Raw genomic sequence first — 18,333 nt, 5'->3', positions numbered from 1 at the left:
TAAAAATCTACGGTAGGCTATTAGTTTTATCTTAATTTCATTATTAAGATAAAAAATCACACCCCTCTAAAGCTAATAGTGTGACCTCCGTCTCCTGTGACATTTAAACGCTTCAAAGCGTGCTTCCTATTGGCTGCGCTTCAATAAATAAGAAATGCCTCTTTCCCGTTTAGCAAATGTCAAAATAAAGATCTTCGGTTGTGGCGACTTGCACCTTGCAAAACATATTTCTTCATTGATTTCTCAACAACGAAGATTATTGTCGCGGCTTTTATTTCAGACGTTTTAGAAAGATTTGTAATTTTAATTTTAATTGTGACAATAACTAATACATGAGGCTTTTATTTGGCCCTTGAACGGTTCCATTAGTAATACATACATATAAAAAATAAAACACAACTTACAAAATGACATACATAGTACATAGTTCTCACAGCAAAAATTAAGCTGGATTATGATGTGACAGGTATAAATGGTACTAAACAGTTATGCACACTGATTGCAAAATAACAAAACACAATTCTAAAAAGAGCATTCAAAATGAGGTAAATTGAGTGATCTGTATTTAATAAGCACCATAACGTGGGACTGAGCATGCCATCTGCAATACTACCATAAATCCATGCACTGGGGACATGCACAGTGATAAACCTCTTCCAGAGTCCAGCCATGGTTTCCATTAGGAATTTGTTGCACTGAAATACTCATATAAAAAAATAAAAATGTGATTGTGAAATAATTCAAATATCACAATAACACACAACTTCAGATAATGGGAATACACACTACCAATCAAAAGTTTGGGTAAGATTTCTTTTTTAAAAAAAGAAGTCTCTTATGCTCACCAAGGCTGCACTTATTTGACCCAAAATACAGTAAAAAGAGTAATATTGTGAAATATCATTACAATTTAAAATAACTGTTTTCTACTTGAATATATTTTAAAATGTAATTTATTTCAGTGATTCAAAGCTTTTGAAAATTCAGCATCGTTACTGCAGTCTTCAGTGTCACATGATCCTTCAGAAATCATTGTAATATGAAGATTTGCTGCCCAAGTAATATTTCCTATTATTTTGAATGTAGACAAGTGAAAAAAAACAGTGCTGCTTAATATTTTTTTGTGTTCAAATTAACAGTATTTGTTTGAAATGCATACTTGCTGAACAGAAGTAATAATTTCTTTAAGAAAAAAAAATCTTATTGACCCCAAACCTTTGAACGGTAGTTTATGACTGAAGTTTTCTTAAAAGAATAAAAATAGAGGCACAAAAGTAACAAATGTCTCAATCAGAAAGTCTCGTGTTTCATCTTCATTCACACTTTCACACACTGAAATCACATACATCACATAATTCAGGTAACAACTCAGAATCAATCACTCAGAAACAGGTAAAACACATTAAAATATTAAATAAAACAATTTAAAAAAATGTTTAGTTGGTCCTTCTCAGTACACACAGTGTAGACAACAGTCTTTGTGCGATAACTACTTTTCTCAGGCTGTTCAGTTGCTGTTGCTACATCTGATGTCTGGAATCTGGTCTGCAAACGGCTGCATTGTCCACCAGTTGTCTGATACCTGGTCTAAAGAATTTTGACTATTATTACAAGCACCTGACACAAAATTGTTCACATTCTTTCCGTGCACAATATTTATATACCTGTGTCTGTAGAAGGCTGGACCTCAAATGCTTGCTGTGGGTGCTGCTGTGATCCATGGGCACAGGTCTCTTCATATCCAGGGTCCTGCTGCTCTTCTTTGATTGTGAGTCTTTTGGCATCCTCTAGAATAAACAACGACAAAGGACGTTGGTTAACAACTTATATTTTTTGAACAACACAAGAACTGTTTTCAATTGTGAAACTCTTCACCTTTGGCCAGAGTCAGATCAAATGTGTAGTTTGTCTCTTGGATCTCTTGAGTCCTCCCCACTCCTTTCATTTGATCCCTGAGCTCCTTTAACTTGATGAAGAAGTGCACTTTGTCCTGAGCACGAGGAAACTGGGCACAGCGTGGGCTTGATGATGGCATCAGATAGCAAACCTGGACAATAGAAGCTCATATCTAATCAATATGCAACTATAAACAGGAACATTAATCCATCAAGAAAGAAGCTCGTACCGTCTCCGTTTCTGGCACTTTGTAAGGCTGCAATCCGAACTCTAAGTTCTTAGCCTTTACTCCAAAAATCTCCTTGCAAAATGTTTCGTAAATACCTGAAATATCAAACAGGATTAACTTTCATCATAAGTAAGAGTTTAGACTTAAGTCAATAGCAAACCGACAACTTACATTTTCCATTGAACACAGCGATTAAAGGTCTGTACTTCTGGAGCTTTTCCAAAAGCTGGTGGCCACCTTCACGGATCTCTTTGCTGCAAACCAACACTCAAGATATTCAAATGTATTCATATCAAGCATTTCCTTGGACGTAAAGCTCATTTTTAAGGTGCGGTCCTGTTGCATTGTTTCAGACTTTCCAAAAAGGTCCATTCTCTATTGTCAATAGTTTATCAAAGTATGACGCTTTGCCTGCATAGAAGTCACTTTCAAACTAAGCTGCTTGAATATGTTGCGAAACCTGCTTGGGGAAATCTTTCACCCTCACTTCGTTTTCTTTCACCCAAATTTCGTTTGCAAAATTTGTCTGAATGACCATGAATGTGCCCACACCTTTTACACGAATAATGTAAATGTTAAAGTCTTACTTTGATAGGTCTTTACTCCCAGGTGTAGTCCTCTCCACCATATTGGTGAAACCAATGCCATACCGTTCAGGAAGCATCTGATCATGCATGTGGTTGAGCTGTTCATCGGTCAGACCGGACAGAAATAAGCACTTCCCTATCAGACGTTCAACAAACCATTAAAAGACAAGCATAAGTATATAAACATCCTTTACAAACAAGAATCAGCTGAATAATACATACAAAAATGGTTCCCAGGATTTGGATAATGCCTTCCCTTGAAGGCTGACAAAAGTCCAGGATTGATGCCGATCTGTAAAAGTAGCAATGAGTTTATACACTTTTGTTTGTTTGTCTCACACACACATATATATACATATACACATACTACATATACATATATAACATACATACAGTGGGGGAAAAAATGATTTGATCCCCTGCTGATTTTGTACGTTTGCCCACTGACAAAGAAATGATCAGTCTATAATTTTAATGGTAGGTTTATTTGAACAGTGAGAGACAGAATAACAACAAAAAAATCCAGAAGACCGCATTTCAAAAAATGTTATAAATTGATTTGCATTTTAATGAGTGAAATAAGTATTTGACCCCTTCTCAAAACATGACTTAGTACTTGGTGCAGAAACCCTTGTTGGCAATCACAGAGGTCAGACGTTTCTTGTAGTTGGTCACCAGGTTTGCACACATCTCAGGATGGATTTTGTCCCACTCCTCTTTGCAGATCCTCTCCGAGTCATTAAGGTTTCGAGGCTGACGTTTGGCAACTCGAACCTTCAGCTCCCTCCACAGATTTTCTATGGTATTAAGGTGTGGAGACTGGCGGCCACTCCATGACCTTAATGTGCTTCTTCTTAATGTGCTTCTTCCTTTGTTTCCTTGGCCGTGTGTTTTGGGTCATTGTCATGCTGGAATACCCATCCACGACCCATTTTCAATGCCCTGGCTGGCTTCAATGCCCTGACCCTGACGGTACATGGCCCCGTACATCGTCCCTTTGATGCGGTGCAGTTGTCCTGTCCCCTTAGCAGAAAAAAACCCCCAAAGCATAATGTTTCCACCTCCATGTTTGACGGTGGGGATGGTGTTCTTGGGGTCACAGGCAGCATTCCTCCTCCTCCAAACACGGCGAGTTGAGTTGATGCCAAAGAGCTGGATTTTGGTCTCATCTGACCACAACACTTTCACCCAGTTCTCCTCTGAATCATTGGCAAACTTCAGACAGGCTGTACATGTGCTTTCTTGAGCAGGGGGACCTTGTGGGCGCTGCAGGATTTCAGTCCTTCACGGCGTAGTGTGTTACCAATTGTTTTCTTGGTGACTATGGTCCCAGCTGCCTTGAGATCATTGACAAGATCTTCCCGTGTAGTTCTGGGCTGATTCCTCACCGTTCTCATGATCATTGAAACTCCACGAAGTGAGATCTTGCATGGAGCCCCAGACCGAGGGAGATTGACAGTTATTTTGTGTTTCTTACATTTGAGAATAATCGCACCAACTGTTGTCACCTTCTCACCAAGCTGCTTGGCGATGGTCTTGTAGCTCATTCCAGCCTTGTGTAGGTCTACAATCTTGTCCCTGACATCCTTGGACAGCTCTTTGGTCTTGGCCATGGTGGAGAGTTTGGAATCTGATTGATTCATTGCTTCTGTGGACAGGTGTCTTTTATACAAGTAACAAGCTGAGACTACATTTAAAAGGGTGCTCCTAATCTCAGCTCCTTACCTGTGTAAAAGACACCTGGGAGCCAGAAATCTTGCTGATTGATAGGGGATCAAATACAAATCAATTTATAACTTTTTTTTAAATGCGTTTTTCTGGATTTTTTTGTTGTTATTCTGTCTCCCACTGTTCAAATAAACCTACCATTGAAATTATAAACTGATCATTTCTTTGTCAGTGGGCAAACGTACAAAATCAGCAGGGGAACAAATAATTTTTTCCCCCACTGTACACACAGTATATAGATAGATATAATTGTATAGATTATAAATGTACACTTTTTCATAATTTACACACACACACACACACACACACAAATATAAATAAACATAGATTAATTTAGATTATAAATTAATTTTAAATAAACATTTAGATTAATATTAAGATTACTATTAGAATACATAAAAATAGACCAATATGAAAAAGAAACTTACAATCAGCATGTCAAGATTATGTGTGATGACGTCTGGCAGCTTTCTAGCCATGACTTCCTCTACTGACATCCCGTTGAACCGATTTAACGTCCTCTTTGCTTTCTTGGCAGCCTCTTCAGCTTCCGTCTTCTCCTTTCCTTCACCTTTTGGAGGCCTTCCCCTTTTCTTTCCTTTTGCTGGAGTCGTTGGAAGGGCTGCAAACCAGATGTTTAATAAATTGAGCTGCAGAAACGTCCCAGTTAAAATACACTGCGAGGATGGAAAAGCTCGTACCTGGTGGTTGGGGAGAGAGTTCATGAGGCTGCTGAGGTTGATCCAGGTATAGATCTTGATGCACTGAAAGATCAGTCATGATTTTGTCCTCCACAGGTCTCTCGGCGTATTGGGTGGCATTAACCATCTGGTGGTACTGCGGCACCTGTTCTGCCTGGTACTGCTGAGGATTGGTTTGATACCTGAGAAAACAAAATTACAAAGACAAAGATACTGCACTTACTTCAAAACCTATGGCAATAATCTGATCTTTTTCTTGTCAGTGTTTACACATTTACCATACACCTTGATATCCCATTTTGATAGCATTTGTTGGAATCACAGTATACACATCACTAATTTATATAAAACAAACAAGAAAGCAACTCTTTTGGGATCTTTTGGGGCTGGGCAAACTCACCAGTACTGAAGATAATCCATAGGGGCCGTCAGAGATGAATACTGCCTTTCTTCCATCTTAATTGGTGGTCTTACTTTAATAGATTAATATTCATGTTTATGTTACTGATTTGGCAGCTGGTAAACCACACCTCCCTTTGTTTCATCTCTTCTGTTACTGTCCTATTTTCATTATGCTTAGCTTATCAATTAAACGTCACAGGATAATATAAAATACTCACTTTATCTAAAAACATACACATTTCAAAGACTGTTCAACCTCTGTAATGTGCAGCACTGTAGGATGCAGCTAACTAGCTCGTTACACTCAATAAGCTAAGAGCTGTGTGTGGACCATTGACGGAATACAAACATTAAAATCACTCGTTTCTTCAAATACAGATATCATTTTCTGCGTTAGTATTATGAATCTTACCTGCCATATATATTCTTCAGACCTTTTCTGGCACATTTGAGTATTTAGTGCGGAAAAGTAAAATCTAAATGATGCTACACATGATGAATGAAGCCGGTGTAAGTAAAAATGTCAACAAAGGTAAAGGCTAAATTCAAAATAAAAGTCCTTAGTTTAATGCACGGTAAAGCGGTACAGCTGCATAGTTTTTGGATTCAAAGCTTTTCATTTTTAAAAAAAAATCTAATTATTATAGATGACGATGTGAAAATTAACATGATAAAACATTAATACGAGCAACCATCCGTGCCGAACTTAAATCCATACTTTTATACATTATACAATATATATACATTTTATACTTTATACAAGCATTGGTTTTTCTAATGGCTGGCTTCACATTGTTGGACTCGACCATTATTTACAAAGGAGGGGTCTTGTTTTTCTCTTCATACATTTGTATATAAAACGCATCTTATGGGGTGCTTGAAATTACTAAGTGTTCAAATACGTCTAGAACAAAGTATTAATTTAATCAATTAAATTATTTTGTTATTACTTAGAGCAATTAGGACAAACCATCTATTTCAGTACTCCCTATGATAAAAGTGATTTACAAGACTTCCAAAGCGAACATGTGAGACATGTAACAAGAACCTTTACTGCTGAATGTCGTGCAACAAAACCTGTAATGTTATTTCGACTATAACACAATAAGGTTAGTATATGTCTCTCCAGATTTTATCCTGCTTAATGTGGAAATTATAATACTGTTTCTATGTAATAGCACATATACTTCATTTGCTGCTACGTTTAAGGTAGCTAGCTGTGATGAAATGACCTTATAGCAAAAAGTGATAAAGTTGACTGATAAAATACTTATCTATGTCACATGAAATGCTTAAGTGTTCGTTATTATTATTATTTTTTGAGTTGCATTTAATTAAGCTTTGATTGACCTACAGTCATGGCCAAAAATATCGGCACCCTTGGTAAATATGATCAAAGAAGGCTGTGAAAATTAATCTGCATTGTTAATCCTTTTGATCTTTTATTTAAAAAATTCACAAAAATCTAACCTTTCATTGGATAATGAAGACTGTAAAATGGGGGGAAATTTCATTATGAAATAAATGTTTTTCTCAAATACACATTGGACATAATTATTGGCACCCCTAGAAATTTTTATGATTAAAATATCTCTGAAGTATATTCCAATTCATATTCACAATTTTGAGCACTCCAAGGTGATTATGAACATGAAATTATCCAGCCATGGCTTCCTGTTTCACAGAAATATAAATAGGACGGAAAACAAAGCCCAAATTCCCTTATTCGTCCATCACAATGAGAAAAACCAAAGAAAATATTTCTGATGTGCAGCAAAAGATAATTGAGCTTCACAAATTAGTGAAGTGGCTTTAGGAAAAGAGCTAGAGCAGTGAAAATTCCCATTTCCACCATCAGGGCAATAATTAAGAATTTCCAATCAACATAAAATGTTACGAAACTGCCTGGAAGAGGACGTGTGTCTATATCGTCCTAATGCATGATGAGAAGGAGAGTTTGAGTGGCTAAAGACTCTCCAAGGACCACAGCTGGAGAATTGCAGAAAATAGTTGAGTCTCTGGGTCAGAAAACCTTAAAAAAAAATTGTCAAACAGCACTTAAATCACCACATGTTGTTTGGGAGGGTTTCAAGAAAAATTCTCCTAGCTCCTCTAAAAACAAACTCCAACATGACTCCAGTTATCAGACATGACTGGAACTTAAAATGGGACTGGCTTCTATGGTCAGATGAAACTAAAAAATGAGCTTTTTAGCAGCAAACACTCAAGATGGGTTTGATGAACACAGGGATAAAAAGTACCCCATGTGTACAATGAAATATACTGCTGTAGGCCTATATTTCTGCTGGAGGTCCTGGACGTCTTGTTTAGACACATGGCATCATGGATTCTATCAAATACCAAAAATCAACAAGTGACTGACTCTGTTAGAAAACTTATAATGGGCCATGTTTGGATCTTCCAGCCGTACAATAATTCAAACACAAACCTCAAAAACAACACAAAAATGGGTCACTGAACACAAAACCAAGCTTCTGCTATGGCCATTCCAGTCCTCTGACCTGAACCCTATAGGGGTTTCTATATATATATATACATATATATAGAAAATGAGTGGGTGAACTGAAGAGAAGAAGCACCATCATGGAGCTGTGAATCTAAAGGGTCTGGAGTGATTCTGGATGAAGGAATGGTCTCTGATCTCTTGTCAGGTGATCTCTAACCTCATCAGGCATTATAGGAGAACATTTAGAGCTGTTAAACTGGCAAATGGAGGTTGAATGGAGGTCAAAAAGTATTGAATAAAAGGGTGCCGTTAATTGTGGCCAATGTGTATTAGAGAAAAACATTTATTTCATAATGATATTTCCCCCCATTTTAAATTCTTATTATCCAATGAAAGGTTAGATTTTTGTGATTTTTTTAAATATAAGATCAAAAGGATTAACAATGCAGATTAATTTTCACAGCCGCCTTTGATCATATTTACTAAGGGTGCCGATATTTTTGGCCATGATTTTATATGAAACGGTGTATTTAGACTAGCTTTATTGATTTAAACATGAAAATAATGGGGGTTTTTTTGTTCGTTATTATTGTCATTTTGATATAATTTTATAAATAATTTAATAATATTTTATAATTTATAAATATAATTTAATTGTTGGTATTGGGTTAACATTACCCAACATTTCCTTTCTATTTAAATATTAACAGAGCAATTAGAAGGGCAATTAAAATGTATATTTTTTTCTTTCGTTAGGTAAAAATTTACTTTTAAGGATGCCAGCAGGTGTATCATGGCCAAGATATCTAAGGATGTTTGCAGCCAGTGTGTTGTCAATGTTTGCTGGAGCACAGGCTGTGCATCAGTATTACCGTCCTGATTTAGTAAGTTTCAAAATCAGATTTTGATTGATTGATTAAATTACATACACCAATGAATTGTTCTCAATAAGTCCAGAAATGTGCATTTTGAAAGCAAATTGGGTACATTTTGATGACTGTAAACATTAAGTACAGTATAAACAATGTTTTTTCTAACATTATAGACCATTCCAGAGGTCCCGCCAAAGCCTGGAGAACTGCGAACTGAACTTCTTGGCTTAAAAGAAAGACAGACAGACTCAGCATCTCAGAAACAATGACCCGTTGATTTGTTTTCTGTAACTAATGTGTATAGATACACATATAGATATGAAAAATTATTATTATTTTTGTTTTGTTTTTTTGTTTTTATTCTGTGAATAAAGCTATTTATACAAACATGTACTGTGTCTTCATTTGTCATATAAAATACTTTGCAACTCAAAACTAAATAACTGTTACAGAGCATTGTGTCATTATAGCCTAATTCAGAGTTTCTCTAACCATTTCAGATCTTTTATTACTTAATTTAGGAAATAATTAATTAGATAATTATTAAAAAACATAACTCTTCTCTGGGTTTTCTTCTCTGAATTATTTTAATAGTGGCTATTTTGTTATTGTGGACTTTTATTATGAAAATTAGCCTGTCAACGTGCAAACGGAAGTAAGCATGTGTATATTTGAGACTGTATTGTAGACTGTAATGCATAGCTGAAGCACTAGTCTGTCAAACAGAAGGCAGCTCTGGTCCGGGGGAAATATGCCGACCTTGTCCTTGCCACTTTCAAACCTGCTCAGAAATCAGGAGGGTTTTAAGAAACTCATCACGCACTTTAAGTATTTGCACACTAGGAGCGGGATATGGACGGTGAACACCAGCAGCACGCCGTGGATCTCGAAGTCTGCTCTCGTGTCCCGGAGAAGAGAGGTTTCTGTGGGACAGCTGACAGCAGGGAACATGTGCACCAGCTCCAGTGGCGACAAGACCAGCTGGCTGTGGTCAGTTTACAATGAAACCAAACAGCAAACGCAAGGTTAGTTCAGATGCATGTTCTTGAAATGCCTGATTCCTCTTAAGACGCTGGTCATCTGTCAAAGGGCAAAAAGACATTTTAGATTTTGTACTGAATATTGACCATCTATGTATGCTTTTATTTCTATTTTATCCTAGCACTAGCTGTATTTATTTAAGTGATACATGCTGGTTAATCTGTCATGATTGGACATCATACTGTTGTATGACTTTAATACATGTATGTACTTGAGAACCATTTTTTATATATATATATATATAAAATACGTTTTTACTTACATTTATAATTGTTTGTAATATGTACCTGCATAAAAATATAACTTTATATAAAGAGAGCTGCTTGCACTAAAAAATTAAGTCATTAGTCATTATTATATTAACATACTATTGTAGTATTTATCAATATATTTAAAATTCTCGTTTATTTTTACATTTTAATTTTAGTTAAGGTTTTGGTAATGTTAAAAGATTTGTATTATTATTTTTTTAAATGTTTGCGTAGCTTGAATACATTTTTATTTCAGTTTCAAATTAAGCAATTTTAGTATTTCAACTACAACTTACTTTATTTCAGTTAGTTGCCAAATGCAGCATTTCTAATTATCATTATTTATTTTTTTACTAAACTGTTATCATAGATTTTTTTATATGTACATTTTTATCTAATATTTGCATTTTATTTTATTACAGCTTCATTTGTATATTTTCATTAATTTAATTAATTCAAATATTTTAAATCGTTTTTGTTTTAGGAAACAACAATACTGGTTATTACATGAGAATATTCACATACAAAGATTTACTTTTCATAATTAATGACTCATTACAGGTTAATCAGTAACCATTTTAGTTCCTTTTTAAATGATTATATTTATTAAAACTTAGCAAACGTAATAAAAATGTGAACTTAAAGGGTGAATTATTTATTAACACACTTCTATATTATGTTCACGACAGATTTAATTCCTGTGATATCAAACAACTTTGTGAACCCAGACACCATCTTTGCTAATAATGAGATGAGTCTGCAGGACATTGAGATCTATGGCTTTGACTATGATTACACACTGGCGTTCTACTCCAGTCACCTTCACACACTCATATTCAACATCGCCCGAGACATCCTCATCGACGAGCACAGGGTGAGTGACCCAACACTTCATTTATATATATATATAATATTGTTAAATTTTGTAAGAGTTACTAAGTGGCACAGAAATTACACACTTAGTTTCAGCAAACGAATGTTTTCTGAATATCTTGCCTATTTCTGTTCACATAACAGTATCCAGAGGGACTGAAGGAATATGATTATATACCGAACTTTGTGATTCGTGGTCTGCACTATGATGTTCAAAAGGTACGTGTCCAGTCCTGATCTACTGTAGATGAAAATTTTATAAGTAACCTGGCTAACCTGTTAATCTCATTTGGTTACTAGGCCTTACTGATGAAGATTGATGCCTTTCATTATATCCAGCTGGGTACAGTGTACAGGTAGAGTGCAACAAACATATACTCTAATGAGAGAATTTTCATTTTCAGGTGAACTATCCCTTTAATAATAATATATAAAAACAGTAAAAGCATTAATTACTCACCCTCAAGACCTTTGTTCGTCTTCAGAACACAAATTAAGATATGTAATTTTATGAAGCTACGAGAATACTTTCACGTTTTCTTTGCACACAAAAAATATTCTCATAGCTTCATGACATTACGGTTGAACCACTGATGTCACACGGACTATTTTAACAATGTCCTTACTACCTTTCTGGGTCTTGAATGTGGTAGTTGCATTGCTGTCTGTGCAGGGTCAGAAAGCTCTTGGATTTCATCAAAAATATCTTAATTTGTGTTCTCAAGATGAACAAAGGTCTTACGGTTTTGGAACGACTTGAGTGTAGTAATTAATGACAGAATTTTCATTTTAGGTTGAACTGTCCCTTTAATCTCAGGATAGGTTCGCTTATTGTCATTTGAATGTTTCTGTAGGGGTCTTAATCCTGTGCCAGAAAAGGAGGTCATTGCGATGTACGAGGGCTCCCATGTACCCCTCGAGATCATGAGTGACTTCTATGGCAAGGTCTGTAAGCTTGGGCTCTTTGGCTTGTCAAGAGTTTTCTTTGATTTCCTAAAAATGTGCTGACATTAGCGTCGAAATTTAGCGAGAAAAATAGTAGCAATGTAGCAAGCACAGCTCACACAGAAGTTACTTTCAAATCAAGCAGCTTTCTGTTGGTCAACGCAGCCAATTCACATGACCACCTTGAATGCATTGCGAAGTTCACAATCGTGTGGATTCCTGGATTTCAAAAGAAAAATTCTCTGAACAGTAGTAAATATGACCTCCTTTAACACAGCTCTTTCAATCTCCCCATACAGAGCTCTCACGGCCACACCATGAAGCAGTTCATGGATATCTTCTCCCTGCCAGAAATGACGCTGCTGTCATGCGTTAATGACTACTTCATGAAGCACAACATTGACTATGAGCCTGTTCATCTTTATAAAGATGTCAAGGTACAGTTGTTCCTCAAAACGTGTCATTGGCAGGACTCACCTTATAATTCAGAAATCAAGATTTCCTTCAGCCATATCAGTTTCTAAGGAAACCGAGTGAGTGCTGTCGTATTTAGGGTAACGCAGATGTCAGAAAGCACAGGACCTCTTCAGCACACATTTTGGATAAATATGGCTCCTGAAGGTTCTATTTAAGTTATTAGTGAGCAGCATGGAAAGGAACAGTCTAAGTTTAGAGGAACCGTTTGGATGCACCATCTGTGCTACGTGCCTGGAGAAAAGCAGGCTTACAGATGGTCTAATGTCTTTTATTGGGTCTGAAGATCAGTGTAATTAATAAAAGATGCGCACATTGCTCTTACATTCAGTCCTGCCTGTAATTATGAATTAACAAGTCTCAAAGGGCATATGACTGTCCCCAGATGAAATGACTGAGAGCTTTCACAGGAGGTGTCTGGCAGTGCGTCAGGGCTTTGTGTGTTGTTTTAGTGCAGAACATTGATGTTACGTTGGCTTTGATATTCTGCATCTGGTCTGTTTCTACATTCCCAGGAGGCCATAGGAGACGTCCACGTCAGAGGGATTATGTATCGAGCGGTAGAGGCTGATATCGGTAATTTTCAGATTTCTTACCTGGACCTGCACGAAGACCTCATTATAGCAATATGTCTGCTTGAGAGATCTGAACAAATCAAAGTTTTACATGACATAGTGACGATAATAATGATAATAAATATGTGTTGTAAAGTACTGTATGAAAATTCATAATATATTTATGTGCAAAAATTAAATGGTAGTAATATTATACTGTAATATACAATATAAAGTATATTATTATATTGATATGCAATAATTAATGTATGTTTTTAAATTTGAATTGCATTTTATTGAATCTAATTATAGAATTATTATTATTGTGATTAATAAATAACTATGTACTGTAACAAACCATATAACATTTTATAATATATAATTTATTTATTTAAATATAATTTTATTATAAATTTTATAATATGGATCTGCAGTGTGCTCTGTAATAGATTAAGCATAAATGCAATTATTATTATATTTTATTATTAATAATAAAGTATGATTATGTTATTAATATATTACATAGTTTTAAATTGTAATAATAATGAATATGTACTGTAATATGTAGTATAAAATGTAACATTTATATACAATAAATTTAATGTAAAAATAAAATGATATTTAATCTATTTTATCATTAACTACTGTTGTTGTTGTTATTATTATTTAATTTAATATGATGTGTGTACCCCTCACCCCCTCTTTTGTAATTATTGAATCACAATTTAATTATTCTTGTAACACCTTGTTTTTTTCCTTTCTGCAGAGAAGTATATCTGTTACGGTGAACAGACACATGCTGTTTTACGGAAGCTATCTATGAACGGAAAGAAGATGTTTTTAATTACAAACAGCCCTTTTGATTTTGTGTGAGTGCAAACAAGATACTAAATTCAAAAGTCAAAATAAACATCAATGCACAGGAAAAAGGCAATTTATACAAAGCCATTCTGACTAACTGCTCGTATGAAATGCATATTTCAAATAAAATGTCCTTTAATTCCTTTATTCAGAGATCGAGGCATGAACTACATAGTCGGTAAAGACTGGCGGGACCTGTTCGATGTTGTCATTGTGCAGGCCGACAAGCCAGGCTTTTTCAATGACAGGAGGAAGTAAGTTCCTAAAACCCAGAGAAAGCTCCAGCTAAACCTGGCAGCACTGAATCGCTCCTAAATCAATGCCATTCTGACATAATTACAGCCTCCCTCACAGATTCCTTTGTTTAAATAATGACAAATGACCTTTGAGGAGGTATTTAGGCATACCAACCTTTTTTTAATTTAAAAGTATGTGTATTTGTGTGTGTTTTTCCGGTTTCTGAAGACCATTCAGACGAGTTACTGATAAAGGTGTGTTGCTATGGGACAGAATTCACCATCTTAAGAAAGGGCAGATCTATAAACAGGTAATATTTCATTCCCCGCTGTTCAGCTGCAAACTGTTTCTGTTCAGTAAAGATGCTGGAATCTGATCTGTTCACTTTATCTGTTGCCAGGGAAACCTGTATGAGTTTTTGCGGCTTACAGGCTGGAGGGGCTCAAAGGTTTTGTACTTCGGAGATCACATTTACAGCGACCTTGCCGTAAGGATCATTTTCTGTCATTTTCTGCGTGTACACAAAACTACTGTTTTTTTTGTTTTGATAATAAGGTACACATTGATGCTAGGTAACATAATCCATTTTTAATTATATTGAACTGTCTTATCAATCCTTTTTTATATTAGTTTGTTTATTTTTAATCAGAAGTTTTATTCGTCGTTTTGGATTCTAGGATATGCAAAGTATTGGCAATAGTTTTGTCTTACTAATATCATGTGCCAATATCATTAATATCATATCATATGTGTCAGAAAGTAAACATGTCTCAGCATGCCCTGTACTGATATCAAAGACAATGAATAGATTATGCATAATGAAATGTCATGATGTGTGTAGGACCTGACCCTCAAACACGGTTGGAGAACAGGAGCTATCATTCCTGAGCTGCGTCAAGAGATCAAAATCATGAATACTGAGGAGTACGTACACACCATGACCTGGCTGCAGGCCCTGACCGGACTGCTGGAACAAATGCAGGTCAGATCACCCGGGGGCACTCTAAATAACAAAACACTATTTGAGCGTTAGTTCATAAAGGTAATCTAAATGTAAAAAAGCAGACATGAGCATGCAGATATCCAGTATTGACCAATAAATGAAAGTAAATCTTGAATATTGGCTGATAACTAATAAGCTACCATTATAACGTGTTTGTTTTTTTGACTTGAATGATACATGTCATTTACATTTCCGTATTTTCATGTCCATACGTTCTTTCCACTTGGCTAGATATGAATCTGTATTTGTCTTTATGTTGCAGGTGCACTGGGACCCTGCGTCACAAACGGTGATTCAGCAGTGGATCAATGAAAGGGAGGAGATGAGGTAATCCTTAATATTTTTTTTAATTAAGGTAACTTATTTTTTTCTTTATAATTTTATTCTACAAACAGGCCAGTACTATTTTACTAAAATTGAGATACTATTATATACTATTTTTTTTTTTTATCAATGTTTTTTTTTCTACTTTTATTACATTTTATTTAAATTTTTTTTTTTTTTTTAAGAATATCTCTATATAGTTTTTATTAATTTTTATTTTGGTTGTGGTTATAGTTATTTTAGTATATCAAGTTAAACTAAATGAAAATAAGAAATGTTGCCCTAGCTGAAAACAAAAACAAAAACAAACAACCTTAGATTTTTATTTTTTATTTTTTTTTGGTATATTTTATTTTATTTCAAGTAATATAATTTTTTATGGTATTAGTTTTAGTTTTAGTTAAAGCTCAGTCAAAAATGAAAATTGTTATTATTTATTCACCCTCATGTCATTAAGACCTTCGTTCATCTTCGGAACACAAATTAAGATATTTTTGATGGGTTTTCTGACCCTGCGCAGACACCAACGCAACTGACACGTTCAAGGCCCAAAAACATAGCAAGGACATTGTTAAAATAGTCCATGTGACATCAGTGGTTCAACTGTAATTTTATGAAGCTATGAGAATACTTTTTGTGCGCAAAGAAAACAAAAAGTAACGACTTTATTCAATGAGTAATCAATGACAGAGTTTTGATTTTTGGGTGGACTATCCCTTTAACTAAAAAAACGTTGACAGACACCCACATTTGGGTTCATTATAGAGAAACCTGACTTTGAAAATCATTCAGAAATGATTTTTCTTCTAACCAGTGTAAGAAAATGTTGTGTAGATGAAGTTTTTGAGTTGTATTTTATTCGAATTGAGCTTGAAATGGCCAAAAAGTGTCACATTTTTGTATCCAATTATTAAAAACAATTTGTTTCCAACAGGTTACGGACCAAAGACATCTTCAACGCCCAGTTCGGTAGTCTTTTCCGCACATACCACAACCCGACCTACTTCTCACGCCGTCTCTCCCGCTTCGCCGACATCTACATGGCGTCCCTCAGCTGTCTGCTGAACTACAACCTCCAGCACACCTTCTACCCCAGACGCACACCCCTTCAGCACGAGTCTCCCATCTGGCCTGAGCAGACCAGCACCGGAGCCATGAACATCCCCTTCCAGAGCCACAGGACAACCACCGGACCTGAGTAGAGAGGCCACATAAGACACTTGCTTTAAAATGTACGTACCACAGAACAGCTGCAGTTCCATCACTTTAATCAGATTCAGCTCTAGTTTTAAAGACTCGTGTGGGTGAGTCACTTCGTATAACTTCTGTGCTGTGGTAAATGCAATCTGTGGATACCTTATTTTTGATACCATGTAAAACACTCTACATGGCCGAGGGAGTACGTAAGGAACTTTCTGGTGTTTTAATGTGCCTCGTAGTTTAGGGGAGATTTTATTTTTGTAGTTTGTAGACTTTCTTTCATCACTGGCCTTCATAAAGCTTATTGATAGAATAAGGGAGAGAATACTTGACACTCAAGAAAGTGAATGTACATACGAAAGGGTTAAAAGTTGATTTTGAGATGAACCTGGTTTCAAGAAGCCAATGAAGAACAACTTTTGTTAGAACCAAAAGGGAAACTCTCAGGAAGGCAGATGGACACTATTCATTTTGAAATGATCATAAACAGACAATAAATCAGTGATTAATGTTTTAAAAAGCCTTACATACTGTGCTTAGCAATGTATGATGAGGATAATGTACAATAAGCTTCAAAAGTCTGAAACCACTAGTGATTTATTTCTCATGTTAAGCAGTTTAACTGTTTTCGAAATAATAATCTTTTTTTTTTCTTTTTTGAGCATCAAATCAGCATATTAGAATGATTTCTGAATGATCATGTGACACTGAAGCTTTGCCATCACATGAATAAACTACATTTTACAATTTATTAAATTAGAAATCAGTTTTTGAATAATACAGTGTTTCATCATATTACTGTATTTTTATTAAATAAATGCAGCCTTGGTGAGCATAAGTGAGACTTATAGGAACATTAAACAAATATTACCGACCTCAATCTTTTAAACTGCTGTTCTTTTCATTACAAATTTTATTACAATTCTATTATATTTTTTATTACATATTAATTACACAGTAAAAAAATTAGAGTGAAAAGTTGAACTGAAAAATAAATGTGAATTTGACATCAAGTATTTTATTTGTTATTATTATTTAATGTTTTCAAAATCCTAAAAATGCCTAGGTTTGAATTTGAATCTCAAATTTTCATTGTGGTTTCAGATTTTTGGTCCCCGCTGTATGTTTTCGTCGAATGTCGACATTGTGTAACTGTTTAGAAATCAACATTATAGCTGAACATATATAGTTGCTGTCAAATGAGAGTTTGTGTGACTCTTACATTGAACGAGTTTATGGTACTACGTTTTATTTCACGATTGCCTGTAGGGCATTTCTGCTTGCATGGTAAATATATTTTTGACTTTTTTATTGTTTCAGTATACTGAACTTGGTATTGAATGAACATTTGCATCATGTTTTGAAGACGCCAGTATTGGATGGATTTTGCTTTGTTGAAATTGAGAATGTACACTAGTGTTTTTTTTTTTTTTGTCTGCCTAGCTTTTTTTTATACTTAAGGAAGGACTTCTGTGACACTTTTTTGCCTTTGTCATTTATTCGACATTGTTCAAATGGCTTTATGTGTTAATCCTTATTTTAAGTGTATTTTATTTGGAATATTTATTATAAATTTAATCAAATTGATAATTGTTTTGTGAATTTTTTTAATTTTTATTTTATTTTTTCCTCTCCCAACGTTTACTGTCCATATATAATTATGTTAGAACAAAATCCCAGCAGGCTGC

General features: G+C 35.1%; 3 protein-coding genes across 3 annotated transcripts; 2 read left to right on the top strand and 1 right to left on the bottom strand.

Moving 5' to 3' along the window:
• Positions 1 to 105: 105 nt before the first annotated feature.
• Positions 106 to 6,129, bottom strand: tdg.2 (thymine DNA glycosylase, tandem duplicate 2). The gene is made up of 11 exons (XM_058766310.1): positions 5,956 to 6,129; positions 5,542 to 5,614; positions 5,142 to 5,323; positions 4,869 to 5,062; positions 2,935 to 3,004; positions 2,713 to 2,848; positions 2,297 to 2,379; positions 2,126 to 2,220; positions 1,876 to 2,047; positions 1,665 to 1,787; positions 106 to 1,587 (listed from the first exon to the last, which is right to left on the bottom strand). Exons 1-11 carry the CDS (start codon positions 5,960 to 5,962, stop codon positions 1,508 to 1,510), a joined length of 1,215 nt encoding a protein of 404 aa, XP_058622293.1. The 5' UTR covers positions 5,963 to 6,129; the 3' UTR covers positions 106 to 1,507.
• Positions 6,130 to 6,380: 251 nt separating this feature from the next.
• LOC131533875 (ubiquinol-cytochrome-c reductase complex assembly factor 6) lies at positions 6,381 to 9,271 on the top strand. The gene is made up of 3 exons (XM_058766312.1): positions 6,381 to 6,652; positions 8,767 to 8,894; positions 9,056 to 9,271. The coding sequence occupies exons 2-3, from the start codon at positions 8,787 to 8,789 to the stop codon at positions 9,149 to 9,151; spliced, it is 204 nt and encodes a 67-aa protein (XP_058622295.1). The 5' UTR covers positions 6,381 to 6,652; positions 8,767 to 8,786; the 3' UTR covers positions 9,152 to 9,271.
• Positions 9,272 to 9,518: 247 nt separating this feature from the next.
• nt5dc3 (5'-nucleotidase domain containing 3) lies at positions 9,519 to 18,188 on the top strand. The gene is made up of 14 exons (XM_058767002.1): positions 9,519 to 9,907; positions 10,864 to 11,048; positions 11,192 to 11,266; positions 11,348 to 11,403; positions 11,902 to 11,992; positions 12,292 to 12,429; positions 12,982 to 13,042; positions 13,787 to 13,889; positions 14,034 to 14,135; positions 14,347 to 14,428; positions 14,519 to 14,605; positions 14,960 to 15,100; positions 15,384 to 15,448; positions 16,380 to 18,188. The coding sequence occupies exons 1-14, from the start codon at positions 9,634 to 9,636 to the stop codon at positions 16,645 to 16,647; spliced, it is 1,728 nt and encodes a 575-aa protein (XP_058622985.1). The 5' UTR covers positions 9,519 to 9,633; the 3' UTR covers positions 16,648 to 18,188.
• Positions 18,189 to 18,333: the final 145 nt, after the last annotated feature.

Source organism: Onychostoma macrolepis, chromosome 25, assembly GCF_012432095.1.
Source record: "Onychostoma macrolepis isolate SWU-2019 chromosome 25, ASM1243209v1, whole genome shotgun sequence".
Lineage (NCBI taxonomy): Eukaryota > Metazoa > Chordata > Actinopteri > Cypriniformes > Cyprinidae > Onychostoma > Onychostoma macrolepis.
The sequence above is the reverse complement of the archived record's forward strand: the minus strand, read 5'-3'. Positions and strand labels throughout refer to the sequence as shown.